General features: G+C 39.9%; 1 protein-coding gene across 3 annotated transcripts in view; it reads right to left on the bottom strand.

Moving 5' to 3' along the window:
* CYP2C19 (cytochrome P450 2C19) overlaps positions 1–19,853 on the bottom strand; it is a 136,334-nt gene that overhangs the window by 87,833 nt on the left and 28,648 nt on the right. The window contains exon 1 of one of the 3 annotated variants that reach the window (XM_024253963.3): positions 400–592. The exons of 1 other annotated variant lie outside the window; for it this stretch is intronic. In XM_024253963.3, the coding sequence (XP_024109731.1) occupies positions 400–567 (168 nt within the window). In that variant the 5' untranslated portion in view covers positions 568–592. Of the gene's footprint in view, positions 1–399; positions 593–19,853 lie in introns of those variants that run through there. One more of the 3 variants, XM_063727450.1, reaches the window with a different exon arrangement.

Below are 19,853 nucleotides of genomic sequence, written 5' to 3'. Positions count from 1 at the left end.
CAATTTTCACGTCTATTCTGAATAAAACACATGGCTAATATAGTAGAGGACTTATTTAATAAAATCTCTAATAACAAACACGTCCCTTACCATTTACCTTCAGCCAAAAATTCTAGCAAATGGCTATGAAATAAAGAAGGAACACAACATTTCAAACTATTGACAGTTTGTTATTCTGAATTTAACATGCAAAGACCTAAATCTTTCTCTAATAACAAAATATATTATTTCATTCTACTATTTCTGACACTGACAGACTGGAAAAGGCAACAAAAGCCTTTCAAAATATTTTCCTTTACAATGATCTCTTGTAACATTGTACCTCTAGGGATATACTTTATTTAAAAAATACAGGTGAATTTACTTACCTTTTGCAAGCCACTGAAGGAGCATACTTACATTGGTTAAGGATTTGCTGACGTCCTTAATATCTATCTGTAGGATATTTCCAATCACTGGCAGAGAAGTGGGACCAGGAGGGAGTTTTCCTCTCCCAGAGCTCTGTCTCCAGAGTGAAAGGAGAAGCAAACATGAGAGACAGAGCACAAGGACCACAAAAGGATCCATTGAAGCCTTCTCCTCTTGTTAAGACAACCGTGAGCTTGCACTCCAAGCCTTTTATAACACTCCATGCTAATTAAGTGTGTGTGCCTCTTTGACAGATAAAGTGGCCAATCACCTAGGCCCACTATATGCTCCTTCTGAAAGGACTTTGACCCACTGATAGAGATAAAAATAAAATGTCCTTTGGTCTTGTTCTCCTTTGTTCCAGTGCCCACTCTGTACATTCTGGTTTCATTGTACTTGGTTGAAGCCTAGGTATTGCTAATTAAAAAAAAAAAATGTTAACCCAAGCGGTTCCAATGCACCATCATAATTGAGAGCACTGAAGTAAACAATCTGATGCAAAAACAATTACTCAAAATTCTGAATTCTTAGATTAATAACCAGTTGGGAATTTATGATTTAACGGAAATGGCCGTATTCTATGCCTTGTATATTTAAAAAGTATGTCAATGCTATATCAAAGATTAGGAGACTTTGTCCTTTATAATGAAATCCTCTACTTAATATAGCCTACTAAAAATACAGCAGCCTAAACATGAAATAGCTAACGTAACTCATATATCTTCAATAAGAAAACATATATCAAGTAAATTAGCTTAGCAGATATAAACACCTTTACCATTTAACCCCCTAAAAAAACATGTGAAGGTAGGAATTGTTATTTTTTATTTTTCAAATGGGAAAAGGGAGACCCTGGGAGAACAGGACACCTGTTGGTGCCACACAGCTCATAGCTGGCAGGACTGGGATTTGAGCTGAGGTCTTCTGATGTCCATCATGGTGCATTATCTCTTACATCAGAGATGCCTTGAGAACAGAAGACTCAAATTTGAAAAAAAAAAATTGTTTGCTAAAACTTTGTTTTAGCAAAACAAAACAAACTTCCAAACATTAGTTATTCTGAATATACACCACATTCATCCTGCTCATAAAACAGGCTTCATATTAAATAGAACCACTTATTTATCTAAGGAAAACAGCCCCAGAGACGCTCATGAGAAAAAATAAGAGTTCTCCCTTCTCCATCACTGCAGAGGGGAAACGCTCAGAGTAACTGAAGGAAGAGCTGATCTCAGAGAATTTGGTGCTAAGGGCTTGAGAAACTAAGGCTTCTTGACCTCCTGGTCACCTCCAGACATGGCTGCTTTCTATTGATTTTGCTTTCTCATTTTCAAAAAAAAATGTAATAATGCAAAGCAAGCATAGGAAATTATGGGCAGAACAACAGTTGTGAATCTAATAGAGGACGGGAGGTAGGGAAATCACTAAATGGACCCACAGCACAAAACCACCACAGTGTATAGACCTTAACGGGAGCTGACATTTGAGTTGAAAGTCTAAATACAACCACAAAGATACACATTACTAGATCACTAACGACAATACTTAGACAAAGCCATTTTCTTTAAAGATATCATCATATTTGTTCTAAATTTCCTAGTAAGGTTATTTCCAGTTCTCTTATTAAGAAAAATTAAGTTACGTTAAGACACAATTGCACAATGTTTCACTGGTCATTTTTAACAGGGATTCTAACCCCATTTAGAGAGAATTCTCACACCTCATATCCCTTTGGGATCTCTCAATTGCCTTTGCTTACAATAAAATTGACCCATCTCAAGAATGAGGAGGCTGAGCCTTGAAGATTCAGTACCATAGCCAAGAACATGGTGTCTGCTGGTGCTAGAGCTGAAACTAGAATTCATAAGCCCTGCATCTTGAAGGTTTCATTTCAAGCAAAACATTCAGTTCAATTGAGTACACAGATATTTACTGATTGTGTACAATGGTTCAGTATTTTGTGATTCAGTCTAGTAAATGATTTTCAAAATAAACATTAATTTCATTAATAATTACAGCCCAAGTTGACTAGATTGGGGGTCAGAAGAGTTTGGTTTTATAACCTTTAGTACTTGTGTGAGTCCAAGGCCTTGGAGAACGCTTTAGACAGGGCAAAGAAAAGCAATAACTTGGTCCCCGACTCACGTAACTTTAAACTCTAACAGAAATATACTACCTTATTTTGGGTAAAATAAGCTCTGTTGCTCTCTCTAGAATAATCACTTCATTCCTTGAGAGCTAGGTGTTCCAGCTCTGCTCCTCCTCTCTTCTGCTAAGTTGAGCCTCCTCCCTAGATCTCTGAGTTTATACAATGAAAGAATTATAGATAATTTGAAGACAAAAGGGATCTCTGAGATCAACTATTCTAAACAGGAATTGATTTGTTTTTTTTTTTAAATGAGCAGTTGTTGACTCAGTGAGACAAAGTATCACAATGCCTCAGTATAAGACTTAGAATCACAGTTTTTCAACTCCCAGTTACAGTAACATATCACATCCCATCTCATAGAATTCACATCTCAGTCCAAATGATCAGGGGAGTATCAACATTAAGCCCTCCACAGTCACTGGGTAATACAAACCTCAGCTTGACTAGAATGGTGGGTTAGAGTAGGCTTTAGAAAAATATATTTCTTAACAGCAGTTTGGGGTTTCCAGCAACACTAAGTGGAAAGTATAAAGTATATAATTACCACATGCCTCTTTCCCTGCACCCACACACAGCCTCTCTCACAATCAAGAACTTTCATAGGTTACAATCAATGAACCAATATTGACACATCATCAACCAAAGCTCATAGTTTCTGTGGGGTTCATTCTTTGTGTTGTACATTCTATGGGATTTGACTAATGCATAATGACATGTATCCACCATTGTAGTATCATATAAAATAGTTTACTGCCCTTAAAACCCTCTGTGCTTTACCTGTTCACCCTCTCTTCCTCATGAGCCCTAGCAAAAAATAATCTTTGCAGTGTCGGCATAGTTTTCCTTTTCCAGAATGTCATATGTTTGGAATCATACGGTAAGTAGCCTTTTAAGAATTAACTTACTAATATGTATAAAATTTCTTCATGTCTTTTCATGGCTTGACAGTTCATTTCTTTTAACACTAAATAACATTCATTGTATAGGTTTACCACGTTGTCTATTCATTTATCTATTGAAGAACATCTTGGTGATTTCTAATTCTTGACAATGATGAATAAAACTGCTATAAACATCCATGTGTAGATTTTTGTGTGGAAATATATTTTCAATTCATTTGGCAAATGCCAAGGAGCACAACTACTAGATAATATAGTAAACATATTTTAGTTTTATTAGACACTGCCCAACTGTCTCCTGAAGTGTCTGTACCATTTTGCATTTCCACCAGCAATGACTAATAGTTCTCCCTGCTGTGCATCCTTGCCAGCGTTTTGTTCTATCAGTGTTTTGAAACTTAGCCATTGTATAAGTGTGTAATAGTATGTCATTGGGGTTTTAGCTTGCAGGTCCCTAATGACATTTAATGATTAGCACTTTTCATATATTTATTTGGCATCTGTATGTCTTCTTGGGTGAGGTGTCTGTTCAGACCCATTGCCCATTTTTTTAATCAAGGTGTCTGATTTCTAATTGTTGAGTTTTAAAAATTTTGGATAGCTATCATTTATCAGATATATCTTTTGAAAAATATCCCAGTCTGTGTCTTGTCATCTCATTCCCTTGATACTGTCTTTTGTGGAGTAGAAGTTTTAAATTTTAATAAAGGCCAGCTTAGTTATTCTTTATTTCATGGATTGTGCCTTCATTGTAGTATTTTAAAAACCATTGCCAGATCAAGGTCATCTTTATTTTCTCCTACCTTATATTACCAGAGTTTCATAGTTTTGCATTTAATATTTAGATCTATAATATATTTTTAGTTAACTTGCATTAAAGATGTAAGGTCTATTTCCAGATTCATTTTTCTGTATGTGAATCTCCAGTTACTCCATTAGTCCTTGTGGAAAAGACTATTTTTCCCCATGGAATTGCCTTTGCTTTTTTTTCAAAGATCAGTTGGCTGTATTTCTGATTATCTGTTTCAGGCTCTTTACTCACTTGCACTGGTCTATTTGACAGTTTTTTCACCAATTGCACACTGTCTTGATTACTGCAGCTTCATAATAAGTCTTGAAGTTGAATCAGGCAAGGTTAATCACTTGATTTTGTTCTCCTTAACATTGGCTGTTCTGGGTTTTTTGGCATCTCCATATAAACTTTACAATCAGACTGTTAATATCTAAAGATAAAAAATAATAAAAATAGAGGCCCCTCATTCCAAGATGACCAAATAGGAACAGCTTCAGTCAGCAGCTCCCAGGGTGATTGATGCAGAAGATGGCTGATTTTTGCATTTCCAACTGAGGTATCTTGTTCATCTCATTGGGATCAGTTGGACAGTGGGTGCAGCCCATGTAGGGCAAGCCAAAACAGGGTGGGGCATCGCCTCACCCAAAAAGTGCAAGAGGTTGGGGGATTTCCCTTTTCTAGACAAGTGAAGCCATGAGAGACTGTACTGGGAAAATCAGGACACTGCCACCCAAATACTGTGCTTCCCCAATGGTCTTAGCAAATGGCACATCAGGAGATTCTATACTGTGCCTTGTTCAGCAGGTCCCACACCCACAGAGCCTTGCTCACTGCTAGCACAGCAGTCCGAGTTCGAACTACGAGGTGGCAGTCTGGCTGGGGGAGAGGCATCCACCATTGCTGAGGCTTGAGTACATAAACAAAGCAGCCAGGAAGCTCAAGCTGGGTGGAGCCCCCCACAGCTAAACCAGGCCTGCCTGCCTCTGTAGACTCCACCTCTGGGGGCAGGGCATTGCTAAACAAATGGCAGCAGAAACTTCTGCAGACTTAAATGTCCCTGTCTGACAGCTTTGAAGACAGCAGTGGCTCTCCCAGCACAGTGTTTGAGCTCTGAGAACAGACAGACTGTCTCCTCAAGTGGGTCCCAGAACCCCCTGTAGCCTAACTGGGAGACACCTCCTAGTAGGGGCTGACTGACACCTCATACAGCCAGGTGCCCCTCTGAGATGAAGCTTCCAGAGGAAGGATCAGGCAGCAATATTTGCTTTTCTGCAATATTTGCTGTTCTGCAGCCTCCGCTGGTGATACCCAGGAAAACAGGGCCTGGAGTGGACCTCCAGTAAACTCCAACAGACCTGCAGCTGAGGGAACTGACTGTTAAAAGGAAAACTAACAAACAGAAAGAACATGCACACCAAAACCCCATGTGTAGGTCACCATCATCAAAGACCAAAGGTAGATAAAACCACAAAGATGGGGAAAAACCAGAGCAGAAAAGGTGAAAATTCTAAAAACCACGTGGCCTCCTTTCCTCCAAAGGATCACAGCTCCTTGCCAGCAATGGAACAAGGCTACATGGAGAATGACTTTGATGAACTGACAGAGGTAAGCTTCAGAAGGTCGGTAATAACAAACTTCTCCAAGCTAAAGGAGGATGTTTGACCCATGGTAAGGAACCTAAAAATCTTGAAAAAAGATTAGATGAATGACTAACTAGAATAAACATTGTTGAGAAGACCTTAAATGACCTGATGGAGCCGAAAACTATGGTATGAGAACTACATGATGCATGCACAAGCATCAGTAGCCGATTGAATCAAGTGGAAGAAAGGGTATCAGTAATTGAAGATCAAATGAATGAAATGAAGCAAGAAGAGAAGTTTAGGGAAAAAAGAGTAAAAAGAAATGAACAAAGCCTCCAAGAAATATGGGACCATGTGAAAAGACCAAATCTACATCTGACTGCTGTACTTGAAAGGGATGGGGAGAATGTAACCACCCTGGAAAACACTCTTCAGGATATTATCCAGGAGAACTTCCCAACCTAGCAAGGCAGGCCAACATTCAAATTCAGGAAATACAGAGAACACCACAAAAATACTCCTCAAGAAGAGCAACCCCAAGACACATAAATATCAGACTCACCAAGGTTGAAATGAAGGAAAAAACGTTAAGGGTAGCCAGAGAGAAAGGTTAGGTTACCCCAAAGGGAAGCCCATCAGACTAACAGCAGATCTCTTGGCAGAAACTCTACAAGCCAAAAGAGAGCGGGGGCCAATATACAACATTGTTAAAGGAAGGAATTTGCAACTCAGAATTTCATTACAGACAAGCAAATGTTGAGAGATTTTCTCACCAACAGGCCTGCCTTAAAAAGCTCCTGAAGAAAGCACAAAACATGGAAAGGAACAACTGGCACCAGCCACTAAAAACATGCCAGATTGTAAAGATCATCAATGTGAGGAAGAAGCTGGATCAAATAATGGGCAAAATAACCAGCTAACGTCATAATTACATGATGAAATTCACACATAACAATATTAACCTTAAATGTAAATGGGCTACAAGGTAATTTAAAGATTCAATGCCATCTCCACCAAGCTGCCAATGACTTTCTTCACAGAACTGGAAAAAAATTCTTTAAAGTTCATATGGAACAAAAAAAGAGCCCGCATTGCCAAGTCAATCCTAAGCCAAAAGAACAAAGTTGGAGGCATCATGCTACCTGACTGCAAACTATACTACAAAGCTATAGTAAACAAAACAGCATGGTACTGGTACCAAAACAGAGATATAGACCAATGGAACAGAACAGAGCCCTAAGAAATAATGCCGCATATCTACAACTATCTGATCTTTGAAAAACCTGACAAAAACAAGCAATGGGGAAAGGATTCCCTATTTAACAAATGGTGCTGGGAAAACTGGCTAGCCATATGTAGAAAGCTGAAAATGGATCCCTTCCTTATACATTATACAAAAATTAATTCAAGAAGGATTAAAGACTTAAATGTTAGACCTAAAACCATAAAAACCCTAGAAGAAAACCTAGGCAATACCATTCAGGACATAGGCATGGGCAAGGACTTCATGTCTAAAACACCAAAAGCAATGGCAACAAAAGCCAAAATTGACAAATGGGATCTAATTAAACTAAAGAGTTTCTGCACAGCAAAATAAACCACCATCAGAGTGAACAGGCAACCTACAGAATGGGAGAAAATTTTTTCAGCCTACTCATCTGACAAAGGGCTAATATCCAGAATCTACAATGAACTCAAACAAATTTACAAGAAAAAAAAAACAATCCCATCAAAAAGTGGGCAAAGGATATGAACAGACACTTCTCAAAAGAAGACATTTATGCAGCCAAAAAACATGAAAAAATGCTCACCATCACTGGCCATCAGAGAAATACAAATCAAAACAACAATGAGATACCATCTCACACCAGTTAGAATGGCAATCATTAAAAAGTCAGGAAACAACAGGTGCTGGAGAGGATGTGGAAAAATAGGTACAGTTTTACACTGTTGGTGGGACTGTAAACTAGTTCAACCATTGTGGAAGTGGGTGTGGTGATTCCTCAGGGATCTAGAACTAGAAATACCATTTGACCCAGCCATCCCGTTACTGGGTATATACCCAAAGGACTATAAATCATGCTGCTATAAAGACACATGCACACGTATGTTTATTGTGGCACTATTCACAATAGCAAAGACTTGGAACCAACCCAAATGTCCAACTGTGATCGACTGGATTAAGAAAATGTGGCACATAGACATTATGGAATACTGTGCAGCCATAAAAAAGGAAGAGTTCATGTCCTTTGTAGGGACATCGATGAAGCTGCAAACCATCATTCTCAGCAAACTATCGCAAGGAAAAACAATGAAACACTGCATGTTCTCACTCATAGGTGGGAATTGAAAAATGAGAACACATGGACACAGGAAGGGGAACATCACACAACGGGGACAGTTGTGGGGTGGGAGGAGGGGGGAGGGATAGCATTAGGAGATATGCCTAATGCTAAATGATGAGTTAATGGGTGCAGCACACCAACATGACACATGTATACATATGTAACAAACCTGCACGTTGTGCACATGTATCCTAAAACTTAAAGTATAATAATAAAAAAATGTAAATGGGCTAAATGCCCCAATTAAAAGACACAGACTGGCAAATTGGATAAACTCAGAATAAAGGGATGGAGGAAGATCTACCAAGGAAATGGAAAGCAAAATGAAGCAGATGTTGCAATCCTAGTCTCTGATATAACAGACTTTAAACTAACAAAGATCAAAAGAGACAAAGAAGTCTATTGCATAATGGTAAAGTGATCAATTCAATAAGAAGAGCTAACTATCCTAAATACATATGCACCCAACACAGGAGCACTCAGATTCATAAAGCAAGTCTTTAGAGACCTACAAAGAGACTTAGACTCCCACGCAATAATAATGGGAGAATTTAACACCCCACTGTCAACATTAGACAGATCAACGAGAGAGAAAGTTAACAAGGATACCCAGGAATTGAACTCAGCTCTGCACCAAGTGGACCTAATAGACATCTACAGAACTCTCCACCCCAAGTCAACAGAATATGCATTCTTCTCAGCAGCACACCACACTTATTCCAAAATTGACCACATAGTTGGAAGTAAAGCACTCCTTAGCAAATATAAAAGAACAGAAATTATAACAAACTGTCTCTCAGACCACAGTGCAATCAAACTAGAACTCAGGATTAAGAAACTCACTCAAAACCGCTCAACTACATGGAAACTAAACAACCTGCTCCTGAATGACTACTGGGTACATAACGAAATGAAGGCAGAAATAAAGATGTTCTTTGAAACCAACAAGAACAAAGACAGAACATACCAGAATCTCTGGGACACATAAAATGCAGCATGTAGAGGGAAATTTATAGCACTAAATACCCACAAAAGAAAGCAGGAAAGATCTAAAATCGACACTCTAACATCACAATTAAAAGAAATAGAGAAGAAAGAGCAAACACATTCAAAAGCTAGCAGAAGGAAAAAAATAACTAAGATCAGAACAGAACTGAAGGAGATAGAGAGATTAAAAAAAGTTTCAAAAAATCAATGAATCCAGGAGCCAGTTTTTTTAAAAGATCAACAAAATTGATAGACTGCTAGCAAGAATAATAAAGAAGAACAGACAGAAGAATCAAATAGACACGATGAAAAAAGATAAAGGGGATATCACCACCAATCCCACAGAAATACAAACTACCATCACAGAATACTACAAACACCTCTAAGCAAATAAACTAGAAAATCTAGAAGAAATGGATAAATTCCTGGACATATACACCCTCCCAACACTACACCAGGAAGAAGCTGAATCCCTGAACATACCAATAACAGGCTCTGAAATTGAGGCAATAATTAATAGCATACCAACAAAAAAGTCCAGGACCAGATGGATTCGCAGCCAAATTCTACCAGAGGTACAAAGAGGAGCTGGTACCATTCCTTCTGAAACTATTCTAATCAATAGAAAAAGAGGGAATCCTCCCTAAATCATTTTTTGAGGCAAGCATCATCTTGATATCAAAGCCTGGCAGAGACACAACAAAAAAAGAGAATTTTAGACCAATATCCCTGATGAACATCGATGTGAAAATCCTCAATAAAACACTGGCAAACTGAATCCAGCAGCACATCAAAAAGCTTATCCACCACGGTCAAGTTGGCTTCAACCCTGGGATGCAAGGCTGGTTCAACATATGCAAATCAATAAACATGATCCATCACATAAACAGAACCAAAGACAAAAACCACATGATTATCTCAAGAGATGCAAAAAAGGCCTTTGACAAAATTCAACAGCCCTTCATGTTCTTTTTGTTGTTGTTGTTTGTTGCTGTTTTTCTCCCTTCCTCTCCCAATTTTCTCTTCATAAAATGTGAGACTTTACCACCTGCTAAAAATGAGTTTTCCTAATAATATGGGACCTATCCATCTAGGAATAAATTGTCTTAACCATGAGAGATCAGACAAAACCAAAACCAGAGACTCATTTTCTTGCAAAATGCTTTTTCCAAAAGATTTTAAAAAAGAAAAAAAAGACTGGAAACTGTGAAAGGAAAATAAATCTCAGGGTCCCAAAATCACTAAGCGAAAGGGAAAAGTCAAGCTAGGAACTGTGTTGGACAAACCTGCCTCTCATTTTATTCCCAAATAAGATAGCTACGAAGAGTTTAAAAAGCTACATACTTCCCTCACAATTTGCCTACAAGAAAGTTACTTGTGGACAAGGGACAGACAGAACTCAAAGTCATCTCTCTGTTTATGTGAGACAAATGAATATCTGATTGCTTCCTCTGCCTTATTGTTTTACTAAGCCAGACTAAGGAATAAGTGACTATTCCTGTAAATTGTGTATTCAACAAAAGGCTAATCAGAAACCCAAAAGAATGCAATCATTTTTCTTTTATCTACCTATGACCTGAACCCCACTCCCCACTTTGAGTTGTCCCATCTTTCCAGACCAAATGAATGCAAATCTTACCTATATTGACTGATGTCTCATGTCTCCCTAAAATGTTTAAAACTAAGCTGTTCCCTGACCAATTTGACCACATGTTATCAGGATCTCCTGAAGTTGTGTCATGGGTGCGTCCTTAATCTTAGCAAAATAAGCTTCCTGAATTGACTGAGACTTGTCTCAGATATTTTGAGCTCACAAACTAAGGTAAGATATGATAAAGGTTAAAAAAAGTATAAACAAAATATCAATGTTAATAAGGAGATAAAAATCTGAAATTAAACCAAAAAGAAATTCTGGAGCTTAAAAGTATGATAACTGAGATTAAAAATTCACTAGAGGGATTTGAAAGCAGATTTGAGCAGGCAGAAGAAAGAATCAGAGACCATGAAGATAGATAGGTCAGTGGAAATTATCAAGCCTAATGAACTGACTGAAAAAAAGATTAAAGAAAATTAAATAGAGCCTGAGGGATCTGTGGGAACCATCAAGCAGACCAAGATGTGCATTAGGGAAATCCAAGGAGGAAAAGAGAAAAATAGACAGAATATTTGAAGAAACAATGGCTTAAAACAACCCAAATTTGATGACAGTCATGAAGATAAACATTAAGGAGGCTCAGGAAACTCCAATAAATATATCCTCAGAGACCCACATCAAGACACATTATAACTTAATTTTCAAAAGACAATGACAGAGATTCTGAAAGCAACTAAAGAGAATTTTCACCACTATATCATTAATCTTTTTCCAAAGCACTAGAAGGCAAAGAATAATATTTTTTTATTTTTCAAATGGGGAAAGGGATATCTATCTAGTGTCATATATCTCATTATGTGGCAGAACTCGGATTTGAATGGAGATATTATGATTTGCATTGCGGTGCATGATTGCTTATACTATGGCTGCCTCAAGAGCAATCTTAGCAAAACAAAACAAACTCCAAAACATTAGTTTCCGTGAATGCATACTCTAGTAACTCTGTTCCTTCATCAAAAAAGTCATCACATCAAATAGAAGGCTATTTCACTCCAAGGAGACAAAGGTCATAGGTGTTCAAGAGAATGGAAAAAAATATGGTTCTCCTCTCTCCATTACTGCAGAAGTAAGACGTGCTCAGAATAACCAATGGAAGAGCCAATCTCAGAGAATTTAGTAGGGAGCACTTGAGAAATTATAGCTTCTCCCACTTCTTAGTCACCTCCAGACATAGCTGTATCTGTAATTTTTTTGCCCAGTCATAGTCAGAAATAATAAAATAAAGTAATGCATACCAAGAAAGGAAGCTGATAGAACAGCAACAAAAAGCACTTCAGTGGCATATGGGAGGTAGGTATATTATTAAACAGACACATGGTACAGAATGACCACAATGTACAAAACTGAATAGAAGACTACATTTTTGGTTATGAGGATGACCAGGCATATCTTGAAGATGTTGTGTGTTCAATTCCAGACCACCACAATAATGCAAATATTTCAATAGAGCAAGACACATGAATTTTTTGGTTTCCAAGTATGTATAAAAGTTATGTTTAGAGAATGGGGGTAGAGCAAAGATGGCCGAATAGGAAGAGCTCTGGTCTACAGCTCCCAGCGTAAGTGACACAGAAGATGGGTGATTTCTGCATTTCCATCTGAGGTACCGGGTTCGTCTCACTAGGGAGTGCCAGACAGTGGGTGCAGGACCGTCGGTGCAGTGCACCGTGCATGAGCCAAAGTAGGGTGAGGTATTGCCTCACTCAGGAAGTGCAAGGGGTCAGAGAGTTCCCTTTCCTAGTCAAAGAAAGTGGTGTCAGATGGCACCTGGAAAATTGGGTCACTCCCACCCTAATACTGTGCTTTTCCAAAGGACTTAAAAAATGGCACACCAGGAGATTATATCCCGCACCTGGCTTGGAGGGTCCTAAGCCCACGGAGTCTCACTGATTGCTAGCACAGCAGTCTGAGATCAAACTTCAAGGCCGCAGCAAGGCTGGGGGAGGGGCACCTGACATTGCCCAGGCTTGCTTAGGTAAACAAAGCAGTCCCGAAGCTTGAACAGGGTGGAGCCCACCACAGCTCAAAAGGCCTGCCTGCCTCCATAGGCTCCACCTCTGGGGGCAGGGCACAGACAAACAAAAAGACATCAGTAACCTATGCAGACTTAAATATCCCTGTCTGACAGCTTTGAAGAGAGTAGTGGTTCTTCCAGCACGCAGCTGGAGATCTGAGAATGGGCACACTGCCTCCTCAACTAGGTCCCTGACCCCTGAGCAGCCTAACTGGGAGGCACCCCCCAATAGGTGTAGATTGACAACGCACATGGCTGGGTACTCCTCTGAGAAAAAACTTCCAGAGGAACAATCAGGCAGCAGCATTTGTGGTAAATGAAAATCCGCTGTTCTACAGCCACCACTGTTCTGCAGCCACCGCTGCTGATACCCAGGCAAATAGGGTCTGGGGTGCACCTCAAGCAAACTACAACAGACCTGCAGCTGAGGGTCCTGTCTGTTAGAAGGAAAACTAACAAACAGAAAGGACATCCACACAAAAAATCCTTCTGTACGTCACCATCATCAAAGACCAAAAGTAGATAAAACCACAAAAATGGGGAAAAAAAAGAGCAGAAAAACTGGAAACTCTAAAAAGCAGAACACCTTTCCTCCTCCAAAGGAATGCAGCTCCTCACCAGCAATGGAACAAAGCTGGATGGAGAATGACTTTGATGAGTTGAGAGAAGAAGGTTTCAAATGATCAAACTACTCTGAGCTACAGGAGGAAATTCAAAGCAATGGCAAAGAAGTTAAAAACAGTGAAGAAAAATTAGACGAATGGATACCTAGAATAATCAATGTGAGACATCCTTAAAGGAGCTGATGGAGCTGAAAACCAAGGCTCGAGAACTACGTGAAGAATGCAAAAGCCTCAGGAGATGATGCGATCAACTGGAAGAAAGGGTATCAGTGACGGAAGATGAAATGAATGAAATGAAGTGAGAAGGGAAGTTTAGAGAAAAAAGAATACAAAGAAATGAACAAAGCCTCCAAGAAATATGGGACTATGTGAAAAGACCAAATCTACATCTGATTGGTGTACCTGAAAGCGATGGGGAGAATGAGACCAAGTTGGAAAACACTATGCAGGATATTATCCAGGACAACTTCCCCAATCTAGCAACGCAGGCCAACATTCAGGTTCAGGAAATACAGAGGGGAGGAGCCAAGATGGCCGAATAGGAACAGCTCCGGTCTACAGCTCCCAGCGTGAGCGATGCAGAAGACGGGTGATTTCTGCATTTCCATCTGAGGTACCGTGTTCATCTCACTAGGGATTGCCAGAGAGTGGGCGCAGGTCAGTGGGTGAGTGCACCGTGCGCCAGCCGAAGCAGGGGCGAGGCATTGCCTCACTCAGGAAGCACAAGGGGTCAGGGAGTTCCCTTTCCAGGGGTGACAGACAGCACCTGGAAAATCGGGCCACTCCCACCCGAATACTGTGCTTTTCCGATGGGCTTAGGAAATGGTGCCCCAGGAGAGTATAGACCGCACCTGGCTCAGAGGGTCCTACGCCCATGGAGTCTCGCTGATTGCTAGCACAGCAGTCTGAGATCAAACAGCAAGTCAGCAGCGAGGCTGGGGGAGGGGCGCCCGCCATTCCCAGGCTCGCTTAGGTAAACAAAGCAGCCTGGAAGCTCCAACTGGGTGGAGCCCACCACAGCTCAAGGAGGCCTGCCTGCCTCTGTAGGCTCCACCTCTGGGGGCAGGGCACAGAAAAACAAAAAGACAGCAATAACCTCTGCAGACTTAAATGTCCCTGTCTGACAGCTTTGAGGAGAGCAGTGGTTCTCCCAGCACGCAGCTGGAGATCTGAGAACGGGCAGACTGCATCCTCAAGTGGGTCCCTGACCCCTGACCCCCGAGCAGCCTAACTGGGAGGCACCCCCCAGCAGGGGCAGACTGACACCTCACATGGCCGGCCAGGTAATCCAACAGACCTGCAGCTGAGGGTCCTGTCTGTTAGAAGGAAAACTAACAGAAAGGACATCCACACCAAAAACCCATCTGTACATCACCATCATCAAAGACCAAAAGTAGATAAAACCACAAAGATGGGGAAAAAACAGAGCAGAAAAACTGGAAACTCTAAAAAGCAGAGTACCTCTCCTCCTCCAAAGGAACGCAGTTCCTCACCAGCAACGGAACAAAGCTGGACGGAGAATGACTTTGACGAGCTGAGAGAAGAAGGCTTCAGACGATCAAATTACTCCGAGCTACGGGAGGATATTCAAACCAAAGACAAAGAAGTTGAAAACTTTGAAAAAAATTTAGAAGAATGTATAACTAGAATAACCAATACCGAGAAGTGCTTAAAGGAGCTGATGGAGCTGAAAACCAAGGCTTGAGAACTACGTGAAGAATGCAGAAGCCTCAGGAGCCGATGCGATCAAATGGAAGAAAGGGTATCAGCCCTGGAAGATGAAATGAATGAAATGAAGCGAGAAGGGAAGTTTAGAGAAAAAAGAATAAAAAGAAACGAGCAAAGCCTCCAAGAAATATGGGACTATGTGAAAAGACCAAACCTACGTCTGATTGGTGTACCTGAAAGTGACGGGGAGAATGGAAACAAGTTGGAAAACACTCTGCAGGATATTATCCAGGAGAACTTCCCCAATCTAGCAAGGCAGGCCAACATTCAGATTCAGGAAATACAGAGAATGCCACAAAGATACTCCTCAAGAAGAGCAACTCCAAGACACATAATTGTCAGATTCACCAAAGTTGAAATGAAGGAAAAAATGTTAAGGGCAGCCAGAGAGTAAGGTCGGGTTACCATCAAAGGGAAGCCCATCAGACTAACAGCAGATCTCGCGGCAGAAACCCTACAAGCCAGAAGAGAGTGGGGGCCAATATTCAACATTCTTAAAGAAAAGAATTTTAAACCCAGAATTTCATATCCAGCCAAACTAAGCTTCATAAGTGAAGGAGAAATAAAATATTTTACAGCCAAGCAAATGCTGAGAGATTTTGTCACCACCAGGCCTGCCCTAAAAGAGCTCCTGAAGGAAGCACTAAACATGGAAAGGCACAACCGGTACCAGCCACTGCAAAATCATACCGAAATGTAAAGACCATCGAGACGAGGAAGAGATTGCATCAACTAACGAGCAAAATAACCAGCTAACATCATAATGACAGGATCAAATTCACACATAACAATATTAACTTTAAATGTAAATGGACTAAATGCTCCAATTAAGAGACACAGACTGGCAAATTGGATAAAGACTCAAGACCCATCAGTGTGCTGTATTCAGGAAACCCATCTCACATGCAGAGACACATATAGGCTCAAAATAAAAGGATGGAGGAAGATCTACCAAGCAAATGGAAAACAAAAAAAGGCAAGGGTTGCAATCCTAGTCTCTGATAAAACAGACTTTAAACCAACAAAGATCAAAAGAAACAAAGAAGGCCATTACATAATGGTAAAGGGATCAATTCAACAAGAAGAGCTAACTATCCTAAATATATATGCACCCAATACAGGAGCACCCAGATTCATAAAGCAAGTCCTGAGTGACCTACAAAGAGACTTAGACTCCCACACATTAATAATGGGAGACTTTAACACCCCACTGTCAACATTAGACAGATCAACGAGACAGAAAGTCAACAAGGATACCCAGGAATTGAACTCAGCTCTGCACCAAGCGGACTTAATAGACATCTACAGAACTCTCCACCCCAAATCAACAGAATAAACATTTTTTTCAGCACCACACCACACCTATTCCAAAATTGACCACATAGTTGGAAGTAAAGCTCTCCTTAATAAATGTAAAAGAACAGAAAGTATAACAAACTATCTCTCAGATCACAGTGCAATCAAGCTAGAACTCAGGATTAAGAATCTCACTCAAAATTGCTCAACTACGTGGAAACTGAACAACCTGCTCCTGAATGACTACTGGGTACATAACGAAATGAAGGCAGAAATAAAGATGTTCTTTGAAACCAACGAGAACCAAGACACAACATACCAGAATCTCTGGGATGCAGTCAAAGCAGTGTGTAGAGGGAAATTTATAGCACTAAATGCCCACAAGAGAAAGCAGGAAAGATCTAAAATTGACAACCTAACATCACAATTAAAAGAACTAGAAAAGCAAGAGCAAACACATTCAAAAGCTAGCAGAAGGCAAGAAATAACTAAAATCAGAGCAGAACTGAAGGAAATAGAGACACAAAAACCCCTTCAAACAATAAATGAATCCCGGAGCTGGTTTTTTGAAAGCATCAACAAAATTGATAGACTGCTAGCAAGATTAATAAAGAAAAAAAGAGACAATAATCAAATAGATACAATAAAAAATGATAAAGGGGATATCACCACTGATCCCACAGAAATACAAACTACCATCAGAGAATATTACAAACACCTCTACGCAAATAAACTAGAAAATCTAGAAGAAATGGATAAATTCCTTGACACATACACCCTCCCAAGACTACACCAGGAAGAAGTTGAATCTCTGAATAGACCAATAACAGGAGCTGAAATTGTGGCAATAATCAATAGCTTACCAACCAAAAAAAGTCCAGGACCAGACGGGTTCACAGCCGAATTCTACCAGAGGTACAAGGAGGAGCTGCTACCATTCCTTCGGAAACTATTCCAATCAATAGAAAAAGAGGGAATCCTCCCTAACTCATTTTATGAGGTCAGCATCATCCTGATACCAAAGCCTGGCAGAGACACAAAAAAAAAGAGAATTTTAGACCAATATCCTTGATGAACATTGATGCAAATATCCTCAATAAAATACTGGCAAACAGAATCCAGCAGCACATCAAAAAGCTTATCCACCATGATCAAGTGGGCTTCATCCCTGGGATGCAAGGCTGGTTCAATATACGCAAATCAATAAATGTGATCCAGCATATAAACAGAACCAAAGAAAAAAACCACATGATTATCTCAATAGATGCAGAAAAGGCCTTTGACAAAATTCAACAACCCTTCATGCTAAAAACTCTCAATAAATTAGGTATTGATGGGATGTATCTCAAAATAATAAGAGCTATTTATGACAAACCCACAGCCAATATCATACTGAATGGGCAAAAACTGGAAGCATTCCCTTTGAAAACTGGCACAAGACAGGGATGCCCTTTCTCACCACTCCTATTCAACATACTATTGGAAGTTCTGGCCAGAGCAATCAGGCAGGAGAAAGAAATAAAGGGCATTCAATTAGGAAAAGAGGAAGTCAAATTGTCCCTGTTTGCAGATGACATGATTGTATATCAAGAAAACCCCATTGTCTCAGCCCAAAATCTCCGTAAGCTGATAAGCAACTTCAGCAAAGTCTCAGGATACAAAATCAATGTGCAAAAATCACAGCATTCTTACACCCCAATAATAGACAGAGAGCCAAATCATGAGTGAACTCCCATTCACAATTGCTTCAAAGAGAATAAAATACCTAGGAATCCAACTTACAAGGGATGTGAAGGACCTCTTCAAGGAGAACTACAAACCACTGCTCAAGGAAATAAAAGAGGATACAAACAAATGGAAGAACATTCCATGCTCATGGGTAGGAAGAATCAATATCGTGAAAATGGCCATCCTTCCCAAGGTAATTTACAGATTCAATGCCATCCCCATCAAGTTACCAATGACTTTCTTCACAGAATTAGAAAAAACTACTTTAAAGTTCATATGGAACCAAAAAACAGCCCGCATCGCCAAGTAAATCCTAAGACAAAAGAACAAAGCTGGAGGCATCACACTACCTGACTTCAAACTATACTACAAGGCTACAGTAACGAAAACAGCATGGTACTGGTACCAAAACACAGATATAGATCAATGGAACAGAACAGAGCCCTCAGAAATAATGCCACATATCTACAACTATCTGATCTTTGACAAACCTGACAAAAACAAGCAATGGGGAAAGGATTCCCTATTTAATAAATGGTGCTGGGAAAACTGGCTAGCCATATGGAGAAAGCTGAAACTGGATCCCTTCCTTACACCTTATACAAAAATCAATTCAAGATGGATTAAAGACTTAAATATTAGACCTAATACCTAAAAACCCTAGAAGAAAACCTAGGCATTACCATTCAGGACATAGGCATGGGCAAGGACTTCATGTCTAAAACACCAAAAGCAATGGCAACAAAAGCCAAAATTGACAAATGGGATCTAATTAAACTAAAGAGCTTCTGCACAGCAAAGGAAACTACCATCAGAGTGAACAGGCAACCTACAAAATGGGAGAAAATTTTCGCAACCTACACATCTGACAAAGGGCTAATATCCAGAATCTACAATGAACTCAAACAAATTTACAAGAAAATAACAAACAACCCCATCAAAAAGTGGGCAAAGGACATGAACAGACACTTCTCAAAAGAAGACATTTATGCAGCCAAAAAACACATGAAAAAAGGCTCACCATCAGTGGCCATCAGAGAAATGCAAATCAAAACCACAATGAGATACCATCTTACACCAGTTAGAGTGGCAATCATTAAAAAGTCAGGAAACAACAGGTGCTGGAGAGGATGTGGAGAAATAGGAACACTTTTACATTGTTGGTGGGATTGTAAACTAGTTCAACCCTTGTGGAAGTCAGTGTGGCGATTCGTCAGGGATCTAGAACTAGAAATTCCATTTGACCCAGCCATCCCATTACTGGGTATATACCCAAAGGACTATAAATCATGCTGCTATAAAGACACATGCACAAATATGTTTATTGTGGCATTATTCACAATGTCAAAGACTTGGAACCAACCCAAATGTCCAACAATGATAGACTGGATTAAGAAAATGTGGCACATATACACCATGGAATACTATGCAGCCATAAAAAATGATGAATTCATGTCCTTTGTAGGGACATGGATGAAATTGGAAATCATCTTTCTCAGTAAACTATCGCAAGAACAAAAAACCAAACACCGCATATTCTCACTCATAGGTGGGACTTGAACAATGAGAACACATGGACACAAGAAGGGGAACATCACACTTCGGGGACTGTTGTGCGGTGGGGGGAGTGGGGAGGGATAGCACTG

Source organism: Pongo abelii, chromosome 8 (genome assembly GCF_028885655.2).
Source record: "Pongo abelii isolate AG06213 chromosome 8, NHGRI_mPonAbe1-v2.0_pri, whole genome shotgun sequence".
In the NCBI taxonomy this organism is placed as follows: Eukaryota; Metazoa; Chordata; class Mammalia; order Primates; family Hominidae; genus Pongo; species Pongo abelii.
Note: the sequence above shows the minus strand (reverse complement) of the source record. Positions and strands in the feature narration are given on the sequence as shown.